Source organism: Enhydra lutris, unplaced genomic scaffold (genome assembly GCF_002288905.1).
Source record: "Enhydra lutris kenyoni isolate GAN:26980312 unplaced genomic scaffold, ASM228890v2 scaffoldscaffold88, whole genome shotgun sequence".
In the NCBI taxonomy this organism is placed as follows: Eukaryota; Metazoa; Chordata; class Mammalia; order Carnivora; family Mustelidae; genus Enhydra; species Enhydra lutris.
Window position 1 is genome coordinate 3,420,558 of NW_019154172.1, and position 13,312 is coordinate 3,433,869.

The following is a 13,312-nucleotide window of genomic DNA, read 5'->3' on the forward strand; positions in this document are numbered from 1 at the left end:
CATTTTTGGGAGAACAATGGTCCTTTAACGTCTGGCATTGCCTTAAGAGGGTCTGGGCATTTCCAGTCCGCCTTCCTCGCTCTAATCCGCCGCAGCAGTGACTCTGAACAAAACCAGGGACAAGAAGAGCCTGGCGCACAAATCGCGTAGTCCCCGCGCTTCCTAAGATGGCCGCAGCCGCTTCCGGCTCCTCCTCCGTTACGGCCCCGCCCGCCGCCCTCAAGACCGCCTTCGTCCCGGAAGTGGAAGTAGTGACTAAGGTCAGGGGGTGGGATCGCTGCCTGGAGACGGAGGGAGCTCTTTCGCCATGGCGGCCGGGCCGATCTCCGAGCGGAACCAGGGTGATTGGAGGGGACCAGCCGGGAATGGGCCCAGGGGAGCTGGGAGGCCTCGACTAGGGCCAGCAGTGTTTCCGCCGGGATTGGGAGATCGGATACCCCCGGAGGGCGGGAGACCGGCCCTCGTGCCTTCCGGGGGCGGGGAGCCGGGTGCAGACTGAGGCCTGTAGGTGTGATGCTCTATCCAATCCTTTCTACCTTCCCTTTAAAAAAACAAAAACAAACGAGCAAACAAAAACCAGAAACAAAGCAATTCACAGAGAATTTGCAGCAGAACCTTCAGGTGGACTTAAGGTTCTCTAGTTCTAGAATGAGGGAGGTGTAAGGGCTTAATCTTTCTTTTTCTCTTTTTTTCTTTTACACCCCTTGTGCACTCCCAATTCCCCCGCCTGTCACCTCTTTTTTCCTGTCATTATCTTATCCCTTCCCTAATCTGCTCCTGTCTTCTAGATGCCACTGTCTATGTCGGGGGCCTGGACGAGAAGGTTAGCGAACCGCTGCTGTGGGAGCTATTTCTCCAGGCAGGGCCGGTAGTCAACACCCACATGCCAAAGGATAGAGTCACAGGTCAGCACCAAGGTGAGTACATGACAAGAGGAATGTTCACCTGTTGCCAGACAGACTGCCCCTGGAGGGTTCCAGCAGTTTTCATATCTGTTTTGGAATAAATCACCTGCAGATTCTTCTCTTTAAGGGTAGCTCACAGTTTGCTTCTGGGACCATTCCCAGTTGAAGTGAGGTGATTATTTCATGTTCTTTGTGCTTTGGGAGGTGAATGAGTTATACCCCATTTTGAATCACTTCACTTAAGTTGTTAATCTCCACCCTTCTACTTCCCAGGTTATGGCTTTGTGGAATTCTTGAGTGAGGAAGATGCTGACTATGCCATTAAGATCATGAACATGATCAAACTCTATGGGAAACCAATACGGGTGAACAAGGCATCAGCTCACAACAAGAACCTGGACGTGGGGGCCAACATTTTCATTGGCAATCTGGACCCGGAGATTGATGAGAAGCTGCTTTATGATACTTTCAGCGCCTTTGGGGTCATCTTACAAACCCCGAAGATTATGCGGGACCCTGACACAGGCAACTCCAAAGGTTATGCCTTTATTAATTTTGCCTCATTTGATGCTTCTGATGCAGCTATTGAGGCTATGAATGGGCAGTATCTCTGTAACCGCCCTATCACTGTGTCCTATGCCTTCAAGAAGGACTCCAAGGGTGAGCGCCATGGCTCAGCAGCTGAACGACTTCTGGCAGCCCAGAACCCACTCTCCCAGGCTGACCGTCCTCATCAGCTGTTTGCAGATGCACCCCCTCCGCCCTCAGCCCCCAATCCTGTGGTATCATCATTGGGGTCTGGGCTTCCTCCTCCAGGTAAAGCTTTTATTCAGAATATTTTTGTCTTGGGTTTGGGGTGTGGTGAGGGTGGGGCAGGAGGAAGGAAAAAGAACAGATAAAGGGGGACGTGGGGTCAGTAGATGATGAGAAAAGGAGTGAGGGGTGACAGTTGTGGTGGGGAAGAAAGTTGTTCAGAGTTGTCTAGTATTGCTTCTGACTTTTGAGGGCTGGGAGGAAGGGAAAAGAGCTTATCCTGCCTAAAGAGGCTGCATTGAACAGGCTCTCTGAAGACATTCTCTCCTTACTTTCATTAACTCTTCTTCCATTTCCTCTGTAGGCATGCCTCCTCCTGGGTCCTTCCCACCCCCAGTGCCGCCTCCTGGAGCCCTTCCACCTGGGATACCCCCAGCCATGCCGCCACCACCTATGCCTCCTGGGGCTGGAGGGCATGGCCCACCATCAGCAGGAACCCCAGGGGCTGGACATCCTGGACATGGACACTCACATCCTCACCCATTCCCACCGGGTGGGATGCCCCATCCAGGTGGGTGTTCTTTGCTGGGGAAGGGAGGGAGGAGCCTGGTGGAGGAGCTCTATTGCTGCTTATGGTGCTGCCCTTGTTGCTCAGCAATAATAGTAATAGATAGTTCCAGAGCTCTACTTTTCTTCAGACAATAGTTTATAAAAACATACAAAATACTGCTCTCTGTTTACTTTAACAGCTACCACTCTGTCTCCATTTCTTATTTAAACTTATCCAAAGAGTATAACTACTTGCTTTTTTTCCCCTTTAACTTTTACTAATTTCTCTCCTCTGACTTCTACCCCAAAGCAGTAACCTGATTGCCAGATCTAGGGGGTGCTTTCATTCCTTATCTGGTTTGCTGTTTGGTGTACCTGAAACTGGGCACATCATCCTTTTTGAAAATCTTGTTCCTTGGTTTTTCTGCAGTCTTCATTTATGTCTGATTCCTTAATCTTAGCCACCTTAATAGGCTTTTCTCTCTCTCCATCTAGCTAGGTTTTTGTATTTAGTTCTCTTTTCCACATAGGGCCATTACTTGTACACTGATGCCTCCAAGATACGTATCCCTGGTCCTTGACCTTAAGTCAACTACTGCCTGACAGACAGCTCCACTGTTCTACCCTCCCCTTCAAACCTGTTCTTCCTCTAGTACTCTGTTTTCAGATGCTTAATTCAGAAATCTGGAAACTATTTTTAACTACTTCCTATCACCCCACTGTAGATACCAAGTCTTACTAATATTTCTAGCATTGGCTCCCACTGCCAGTGCCCTCGTTCAGGCCCGTACTTATATTATTTCACACCTAATTTATTATAGTAATTTTCTAACGTTTTGCCTCCAGTTTCTCTTATCTTTGGTCCACTTGCACAGAGTTATTTTTCTAAAACACAGACATTTACACACCCTTGCTCAAGATTCTTCTGTTGCTCCCTTTGAACTACACAGAGTAAAACCCACACTTGTCACCATAGCATTCTAGGCTTTTCGTGATCAGTGCCTGCCAGTTACTCCCCTGACTACATGCTGCTCTTTATTCCTGAGTTACTGGTTTTCCCTGAACATACTAGCTGTTTGATGCCCCTGTGAATTACACATGCTAATGTTTCCTGCCTGGGTTATTCTAGTCTACTCTTGTCCACTTGAAAAATTCTTACTCATTCTTTAGAATTAGATCTTTGCTTGGACAGGGTCACTGCTACCTTCCCAAATCCTGTCAGTGGAATAATCACTCGACTTGTTACAGACTTCCGCAGCACTGTTAGAGCGTCTAAATCGTGGAAGGAACGAGTGGAGTGGGTGACCGTTGATTGGGGGTAGTTGACTTATTTGTACCCTTGGAATGGGGTTGAGGATAAAGGCACTTCATACCAGCCTTCTCTTCGGGACGTCCTGATGTGACTTCGTTTCTCAATTTTATTCTCTTCCTTTCTCCATCTTCTGTGCTCTCTGTATTCCTTTTGTCTCCTTTCTCTTTGTGTCTGTTTTGTTCTCACAGGGATGTCTCAGATGCAGCTGGCCCACCATGGCCCTCATGGCTTAGGACACCCCCATGCTGGGCCTCCAGGCTCTGGGGGGCAGCCACCACCGCGACCACCACCTGGAATGCCTCATCCTGGACCTCCTCCAATGGGCATGCCCCCTCGAGGGCCTCCGTTCGGATCTCCCATGGGTGAGTAGGCTCTAGCCACCTCCCTCATCCTTGAGTATCAGAGTCCTACAACTCCCTTGTCACAGCCCTGTCCCCTGCCCTTTCTTTTATTCGCATTTCTGCTCATGGTCTCCCTGTCAGTGTTCTCTCTGCATTCACCCCACATCAGCACTTCCTATTTCTTGCCTTGACTGACTTTTCTTTTCCTTTGTGCAGGTCACCCAGGTCCTATGCCTCCACATGGGATGCGTGGACCTCCTCCGCTGATGCCTCCTCATGGATACACTGGGCCTCCACGACCCCCACCCTACGGCTACCAGCGGGGGCCCCTCCCTCCACCCCGGCCCACCCCCCGTCCTCCAGTTCCCCCTCGTGGCCCACTTCGAGGCCCTCTTCCGCAATAATTTTTCATTGTCTTGCCTCCTGTTCTATCTTCCCAATATCTTCTCAATTCCTTGGACCAGTCAGAGTTGCTATAGCTCCCTAGGGCTAAGGCACTAATCCCTCTCAGGCCTTTTTTTTTTCCTTAGGTGTAATTTTTTTTTTTTTTAAACAGGAGGTTTTATTTTTTTTTCTATGTTGGTCCTAAGTGTTTTGCAAATGCACAGAGAAAATAAACTCCTTGTTTATGCTTCGTGCTATTTTCCTTGGCAGAGTAACTTTCTCTCTTTTCTCTAGGAAGTATGTTGGGAGAAGAATGGTAAGGTAGGAGTGAGGGTGCTTACCACATTTTTAAAAGGCTCCGTTTAGTTTATAAGCTGAGACCCAGTAGCCATGACACAGGTTATTGTGACCATGACGCGAGGACAGACGTGAAGTTCCTGGGGATAGTGCTGGCAAAAATACGAGGTAACGTGCGCAAAGCCACCCATCCCAGCACTGTATGTAATGACGTTAGGCTGGAAGCAACTTTTCTATCGGTAGTAAGGAACTGGTTGAATAAACTGGTAAATCTGTGTAGCAGCAGCAGAGAGGAGTGAGGAAAGGCTACGTGGTGTTTTGGGAAGCTCTCTAGCATACATCAGGTGAAGAAAGTACCAGAACAGAAAGTGTAGTATGCCACCACATCTAAGAAGTGGTATGTGATCTATACATTTATTTATATTTTATTTTTTAAAAGACTTTATTTATTTGAGAGAGAGAGAGAGTGAGTGAGAGAGAGAACCAAGCAGGGGGAGCAGCAGAGGGAGAGGGAGAAGCGGGCTCCCCGCTGAGCAGGGAGCCAGATGTGGGGCTGGACCCCAGGACCCCAGGACTGCGACACAAGCTGAAGGCAGGCGCTTAACCAACTGAGCAACCCAGGTTCCCCCATTTGTTTGTATTTTAAAAACAGATAAAAATGAATGGAAATTGATCCCACAGCAGGGATGGGGGGGGAATGATATGGAAGGAAGCCAGATTTCTTTGAGCATACTGTGTTAAACTCAGTTTCCTTTGACGCCATATAAATAAGTGTCTTACATAATTGCAAAACCGTTGAAATTGGGACTGTAGGAACTCAGTAAACCTTCACTTTCTTACATTGTCTACCTTTAGACATCATAAATAAGGGATTTGGGTTTATCCCTATTTTTTTCTCCCCAGTCCTTCCAGACCTGACTTCCATCCCATTTAAATCTGTGCTCAAAGACTTTCAGTAATTAGACCAAATCCAAAGGCCTTCTTTCTGTTCTTTGCTGCATTTAATCCCCTGATATCGCACCCTTCCTAAAGCTCTTTTTCTGGTTTACGTGATCATGAACTTTCCTGAAGTCTAGGTAGAAAAAGGTGAGCTTTTTCGTTCTCTTGCACCGTTCTCGTTCACGTGACCTGATGGCGACGCGACCTCCACTGGTGCCTTCTGAGTAATGCACAGACAAGCAAGGCAGTTCTGTTCTGCTCTTTACCAAGGGAGTAGGCTGACACATACGAGATTGTTATGAAACAAAATATTTTGAGAGCATGAGAAAGGGTATCTAACCGAGCATGAAAGTCCAAGAAAATTCCTGGGAAAAAAGTGATATATTTGCATGTAATCTTAAAGGAAGGGCAGAAGTTTCCCAGGTAAAGAAAGGAAAGCTCATTCCAGATGGATGGAATATTCCTGAGTGGAAGCAGAGATTGCTGAATGGCACAACAGAAAACGCACTGGATTCAGCGTTGGAACTAGCCGGAGGGGCTCCCACGAATCGGTGCTTCTCTGTCCTTTTTCACATGGCAGAGAACCATTTGAAACAGCGCACTGACAGAGAAGGCAGCTTCGGGCCAGAAGCTATTATTGGCTCAGGGATTCTTGCTCTCAGGCCCTGTTTAGCAGCCCAACATGCTGAGGGAATTCCCATGTGAGCACCCCTGTCACGCACACAGGTTGCAGGAAGTTGCTCTCCATGAGTGGAAGCCACAGTGGGGATTTAAGCAAGGGAGGGACAGATTGGCATTTTAGAAACGAGGTAGTTTTGAGGGAGATGACTGGGAGCAAGGTGCCAAGCTGGGCATTTGGCAATAATTCGGGTGAGAGACGATGTCCTAAACGAGGGCTGTAAAAGGAGCCGGGATGCAGAGGAAGGGATACACCGGGGAGGTATTTTAAAAGGCAAAGTAGCAGGATGAGGTGTTCGAATGGGTATTGTGAAATGACAGGGAGAGCGGAATCAGGATGAGGGTATGCAGCAGGAAGAATTTTGGGGAGCGAGATGGAAATGGTAAGTTCAGTTTCAGGTATGTTGACTTTGAGGTGAATGGACATAGGCAAGTGGGGTCATCTAGAGGACAGCTGTCAAGAGCTTGAGGAAGATCCGGCATGATTATTTCACACTGTGGATGACTAAGGATACCAGGCTTCTAAATCCCAGTGGGATAAATTGACCTCTTCATTTCAAACAGAGCTTTGCTACACAATTGCTTTGCTGTGGCCAGAAGCTGAGGTCCTGGCTGCTCTGGGAACCCGGCACAGCTAACAGCTGGCTCCTGGCCCCAGGCTCCCCAGGCTGGCACTCCAGCAGCCCCAGGTGGTGGGAGGCTTTGTCTCAGCCTCTGTGTCTTTTCTGCCTCCACGGCATCTGTCAAATGAACCGACTTCTAACTGATCATCCACGAGGACGTCAATGACAGTTACCCTCGTGCTGATGATTACCAGCTTGTTTTTTTGTTGTTTTTTTCTTAAAGATTTTATTTGTCAGAGAGAGAGAGGGAGAGAGAGCGAGCACAGGCAGACAGAATGGCAGGCAGAGGCAGAGGGAGAAGCAGGCTCCCCGCCAAGCAAGGAGCCCGATGTGGGGCTCGATCCCAGGACGCTGGGATCATGACCTGAGCCGAAGGCAGCTGCTTAACCAACTGAGCCACCCAGGCGTCCCACCAGCTTGTTTTTTCATAGAAACTCCTGTGTGGCATTTTCAGCTGTTACCTGATAGATAGATGGCATGTGGATAAATTCACCACCCTCACAGAGTGAATTCGTGCCTTTGCTGAATTCCCTGCTTCCCTCTTTGGAACCACTGTTTCCTCAGGCGCTCACTCTCAGAATCTCTGCGCTTTCATTCAGTTAGTGCTAATTTTGGAGTGCCTCCTCCAGTCATTGAGTTTAACTACCCACCCCCTACCATTACAGATACCAGTGCTCAGTGGTTCTCTGTGCAGAACCAGTGTTGTTCCTACATTTCCTTACTTCACTCCACACATCTGTTTGTTACTCACCAAACCAGGGTTTTTCAACAATTTTTTTTATTGCCCCCTCCCCATCACTCCCACCAGGAGACATTGTTTTCAAATTGGTCTCCACCCCCCTGTATGAAATTTCTTTAATTCATTTTTTTAAAGATTTTATTTATTTATTTGACAGAGAGAGATCACAAGTACGCAGAGAGGCAGGCAGAGAGAGAGAGGAGGAAGCAGGCTCCCTGCCAAGCAGAGAGCCCGATGCGGGACTTGATCCCAGGACCCTGAGATCATGACCTGAGCCGAAGGCAGCAGCTCAACCCACTGAGCCACCCAGGCACCCCTGCATGAAATTTTAATATCACAGATAAGCTGTGCATCTGTTTATGTACTAGGGCCCTTTTCGGGGGAACACAAACCATTGTTATATCTAAGATTCCTGCTGCCCAAACCAGTTTTTGACCCCTTGGGGTCAATTGAGAATGTATGCATGCTCTAGACCCTGGGTCCTTAATATTTTGTGGGCCACAGGCAGTCCTTTGAGAATATAACAAAAACTATGGACCCTACCCAAGAAAAATACGTATTTGCATATATATCCAATACCCTGAAGCAAAAATTCCATAAGATTCATGGATCCCAATCTAAGTATCCCTGTATGACACTGAACCCTTAAGGAATCTCATTCTATTAATCTGTCCCCGAGAATATTGAAAGGTACCTGGCCTATACAATAATAATTGTAAAAATAATAACAGCTAATATTTACTGAACTCTTACTAATATGTCAGGTACTGTCCCAAGTGTTTTATCTGCATTATCTCCGTTAACCTCATAACAATCCCCTGAGTTAGGTTTTGTTATTACCCCCATTTGAAGATCAGGGAACTAACTGATATTAAGTTACTTGACCACGGTCACATGCTAAGAAGTGAGAAATGCAGTAATTGAACCAAGATCTGCCCCAGCCCTAGAGCCACTTTCGTAGTCATATTATATTACGTTTATTGACTACTTGCTGAATGAATGAATCTTTTCCTTTGGTGCTTATCAGTTGTTTTTTTTTTAAGATTATTTATTTATTTATTCATGAGAGAGAGAGAGAGAGGCAGAGGCAGAGGGAGAGGGAGAAGCAGGCTCCCAGCGAAGCAGGGAGCCCGATGCGGGGCTCTATCCCAAGACCCTGGGATCCTGACCTGAGTCGAAGGCAGACGCTTAACCGACTGAGCCATCCAGGCGCCCACTTACACTCTTCTTATAAGACATTCCCTTTTAACCGGTTTATAAACTCCTAAAGGATGGGAGCTCTTTTTGTGCTTTTAGCATCTGTCCTGGAACTTTCTGGTATCTTAGAGGTGCTGTCATTGACCCTGTTTTGTCCCTCTACTCTCCCCATCCTGACAATCTCATGTACTTAGAGTGTGGTGGGGAGAAGGCTGACGGAATGCGGGGGGGTTGCTAATGTGAAGGAGCCAATTTGTAGGTAAGTGGGCAAAGAAACTATACCAGGAAGCTTTATATAAGGCAGTGATTAAAAACCCTGGGAAGCTCTAAGACCCAGAACAACGAAGCCAGACACCTAGATACTGTATGAATCTACTTCTATGAGACTCTAGAAAAGACAGATCTAATGTATGGTCACCAAAAGGGGATCAGTGGTTGCCAGGGATGGGGTTATGGACTGCAGAGGGTATTTGGGGGAAATAAAGGAAAAGTTCTTTATCTTGATCAAGGGGGTGCTTACATGGGTGCAGACTTTTGTTAAAACCCATTGAACTGTATGCTTTAGGTGGGTGCATTTTGAAAGCATTTAGGGCTCTGAGTCAATATTGCCTGGGTTCTGATCCTCGTTTTGCCGCTTCTGAGTTGTGTGATTAAGGTCAAGTTGCTTAGCCATTCAGGGCCTCAATCTCATCACCTGTAAATGGTGATTATCTCATAGGGTTAATGGGGAGGTGGGGTGAGTTCATCAATGTTAAGTGGTCAGAAAATTGCCCATGTCAGGCTCTAACAAGGTTAACCATCATTACCACATACCCACTCACCACCTCCTAGGCCATAGTCTTGTTTCCCTCACCTAATACAAGCCGTTGTGGAAAAGAGACTAAAAATGGGGCAACTCTCAGTAGGCAATTAACTTATATTCCTTCAGATTCTTTTTTTTTTTAAAGGTTTTATTTATTTATTTATTTATTTATTTATTTATTTATTTATTTATCAGAGCGAGAGCACAAGCAGGCAGAGTGGCAGGGAGAAGCAGAGAGAGAAGCAGGCTCCCTGCTGAGCAAGGAGCCCAATGTGGGACTGGGATCATGACCTGAGCTGAAGGCAGACGCTTAACCGGCTGAGCCACCCACGCACCCCATCAAACAAATTCTTTATCTATTAGTTCAACACCTATCACTGGCACTAAAGGTAATAGTCTTTAACTTATTTGGAATGTTCTTTCATTACATGTTTACTTGATGGATACTGGGGTATAGCCAGCCAGTAAATATGCCAGATGAGGTTCTTGCTTCCTTAGAACCAAAAATCTACGTAGGAGAAGACAAAACACTTAAAAAGTAAATAAAGAAAAATAATAATTTTAGAGAGGGATATCTTGTAAGAAAAAACAATAAAGCAGGGTGATAGGATAGTGACTGTGGAGTTGAGAGGGCCATCTGAAGAGGTGACTTTTGAGTGGAGACCTGAATGATGCGGCAAAGATCTGGGAGAAGGGAGTTTTAGCGGCAGGACCCCCAAGTGCCAGGGTCCTCTGCTGTGTCTGCACTGGGCATGTTGGTGGCACAGCAGGGAGATCAGTGAGGCTGAAGCAGAGATATGAGGAAGAGGTTGGAGAGGCAACCCTCTTTTGAGTTTGAGGCCATGATTAGGAGTTTGGATTTAATTCTTAGTACAGTAGGAAGCCATTGGAGGATTTAAAGAAAGGGGAGTGGTAAAATCTCATTAAAATTTTCTCGGGGCACCTGGGTGGCTCAGTGGGTTAAAGCCTCTGCCTTCGGCTCAGGTCATGATCCCAGGGTCCTGGGATCAAGCCCCACATTGGGTTCTCTGCTCAGCAGGGAGCCTGCTTCCACTTCTCTCTCTGCCTGCCTCTCTGCCTACTTGTGATCTCTGTCAAATAAATAAATAAAATCTTTTTAAAAAAATAAAAAAAAAACTTTCTCTAAAAATTGCAGGTTAACATATTCAGAAAAACACATTGGTTTTAAGTGAATTTTTACATATGTAATTACCCCTTTAACCACTGTTTAAATCAAGATGTTAGTACATTTCCAGCCCCCAGAGGGTTCCCTTGTGCCCCTCCACGGTCAGTTTCCCCTTCCTGGTGGTAGCCTCTACTATTAATTTGCTTTTCCTTGAACAGTGTATAAATGGAAACATACAGTATGTACTCCTTTTGGTCCAGCTTCTTTTGCTTTCTTTTGTTTGTGAGATCTTTTTATCCTGTTGCCTATAGTATTTTAGTCTCTAAAAAATTTGTCATGTAGTATTCCCTATATGAATATACCAGTTTGTTTATCTAAGTTTAACCATTCTTTGGCTGATAGACGTTTGAAGTTTTTGAATATGATGAATGAGGCCACTGGGAAAACTCCCCTGCCTGTCTTTTTTGCGGGACATAGGCCCTCATTTCTCTTGGGAGAGTATCTGTTGGATTAGATTTGATTTTAGAGAATCACCCTGACCACTGAGAGTAATGGGTTTTAGCAGAGAAAGACTGGAAGTGGGGAAATCCGTTAAGAGGCTGCTGTGGCAAAGGACAGAGATGGTGGTGGGTTAGACTAGGGGGCGGCAGGGAAGGGACAGATTTCAGAATATATTTTGAAGTGGAGCTGACAAGACTTGATAAAGAAAGGAAACAAGGATAACTCCAAGGTTTCTGGCCTGAGCACCTCGGTGAAGAGTTGAGAAAGACCTCAATCTGAAGTTCGTTTACAGATAATACATTTGAGATGCTAATGAGATAGCTATGCATTGATAAGTTTACAGGTGGAGATTTTGAATTTGGGCTTGGCGGAAATGTCTGCACCGGAGAGATAAATGTGGGAATCATCAGCATGTAGATGTCACTAAAGTCATGAGACTATCTGATCTGACAAGTGAGAATGGGGAAGGGGGAATGGAAGGGGGAAAGGGGCCAGGACCTATCCCCTAGGAACTCTTGTGTTAATAGAACCAGCAAAGGAGAGACAGTGAAGGAGTAGCTTTTGGGGTGCATGGGTCTGTAGTTCCTGGGAAAAATAATCAAATCTTTCCTGAGAACTGGAAAATATATACTATCTTTCTCTGTATGACTATAATATTTCTATTTTAGCAAGTAATGGATAAGTGGAGAGTATGCAAAGTCACCTTAAAGAGAAGAACCAGCTCTCTGCCAGCAAGATTTGGCTGTAACCTAATTGAAAATATTAACATATTTAAATAAAGAATGTATCAAGCTGAAGAGAGGTCAGCGATGGAAGCCGAGTAAAGGGAGAGTCCCTGAGGTCCAGGCAGGCACTGCCTTTCTAAATACCATCCTGGAAAGAGTGCTTTAGCCAACAGAATTAGAGTAGTCCGGGAGTATTGGCAAGGCTGCCCATAGAACAGAGATGGGGGTGGAGAATTGTAGCCAAGTAGAGTTTTCTGAACCCATTGGCATGACTCCTTACTGGGGATGGCCAGATGCCATTAAAGATAAAAATATTCCTGTTCAATTATGTCATTGTGCATTTATATGTTGACATTCTGATTCTGATTTGGTTTAAAGAAGAGAATTGCTGGATATGAGTCTGAGCAACAGTAACATTTCTCATGGTAAATTAATACTGCTACATTATGCTTCGTATTTCAGTTGATTGTAAACTTCACTGGCACAGTCAAGTACTTCCAAGATGTAGTTTTGAAGTCCAGGGGCGCCTGGGTGGCTCAGCCAGTTAAGCGTCTGCCTCCAGCTCAGGTCATGATCCTGAGGCCCTGGGATCCTGGGATCAAGTCCTGCATTGGGGACCCCACTCAGTGGGGAACCTGCTTCTCCCTCTGCCTGTCCTTCCCCCTGCTTGTGCTCTCTCTCTCTCTCTCTCTCTCTCGGGAAAAAAAAAAAAAAAGATCTTAAAAAAAAAAAAAAAAAAAGCAACTTATCTAATCTTCCTTTTCCCCCCAGTAAAAACCTGGAGTCCACCTCCTGTAACTGGGACGCTGTTTGGGTTTCAACCGAAATCAATGTACCCTGGATTGTAATTCTTTGATCCGAAATAAACACTCTGACTTTTGAACTGGTTTCTTGTTTTTAGATGGACATTCCTGTTAGTGGTAAATTCAACACTGGAAATCCCTCCTAGTGCTCTCTCAGGGAGCAGCTGGCTAGGCCTCTCCATCCACCATATTCCCACCTTCTGAAACTGCCATGTTTGTTTGGTAAAGTAGAATCACACACTGCTAGATTGGAAAGGGTGCCAAGCGCACCATTTTCCAGATGAGGAAACTGAAGTTGCCAGAAGCAGAGAACCTGAGCAAGAGCCCACAGCTTACCGAAGTGAAAACTCAGGTAGGAGCCTCTGGTCAGTGCTCTGTCCAGAATATCCCAAGCCCTCACATCTTAGAATAGACATTCAGTATGTATATACCCAAACCACAGGGCTCCCCTCACTTCTGGAGCAGGGTTGATCACTAAGGGGTATGTCTTGGATCTCCTGCCCCCAAAGCAGAATTGTGTGTGTGTGCGTTCGTGTGTGTGTGTGTGTGTGTGTGTGTGTGTGTACACGTGTGGTAAAAGGAATGGGATGGGGTGTCAAAGGAGTCCCTTCTTAAGTCATTGGAGCAAATGAATAGAA

At 46.1% G+C, this 13,312-nt stretch overlaps 1 protein-coding gene across 2 annotated transcripts; it reads left to right on the forward strand.

The window, feature by feature from the left end:
- The first annotated feature begins 247 nt into the window (after nucleotides 1-247).
- Nucleotides 248-4,501, forward strand: LOC111162027 (splicing factor 3b subunit 4). Of its 2 annotated transcripts, none has more exons than XM_022526186.1 (6): nucleotides 248-341; nucleotides 789-917; nucleotides 1,179-1,721; nucleotides 2,023-2,229; nucleotides 3,708-3,881; nucleotides 4,077-4,501. In XM_022526186.1, exons 1-6 carry the CDS (start codon nucleotides 308-310, stop codon nucleotides 4,262-4,264), a joined length of 1,275 nt encoding a protein of 424 aa, XP_022381894.1. In that variant the 5' UTR covers nucleotides 248-307; the 3' UTR covers nucleotides 4,265-4,501. The 2 variants fall into 2 exon arrangements, with proteins under 2 accessions (XP_022381894.1, XP_022381895.1); XM_022526187.1 differs by having other exon boundaries at nucleotides 3,753-3,881.
- The last annotated feature ends 8,811 nt before the right edge of the window (nucleotides 4,502-13,312 follow it).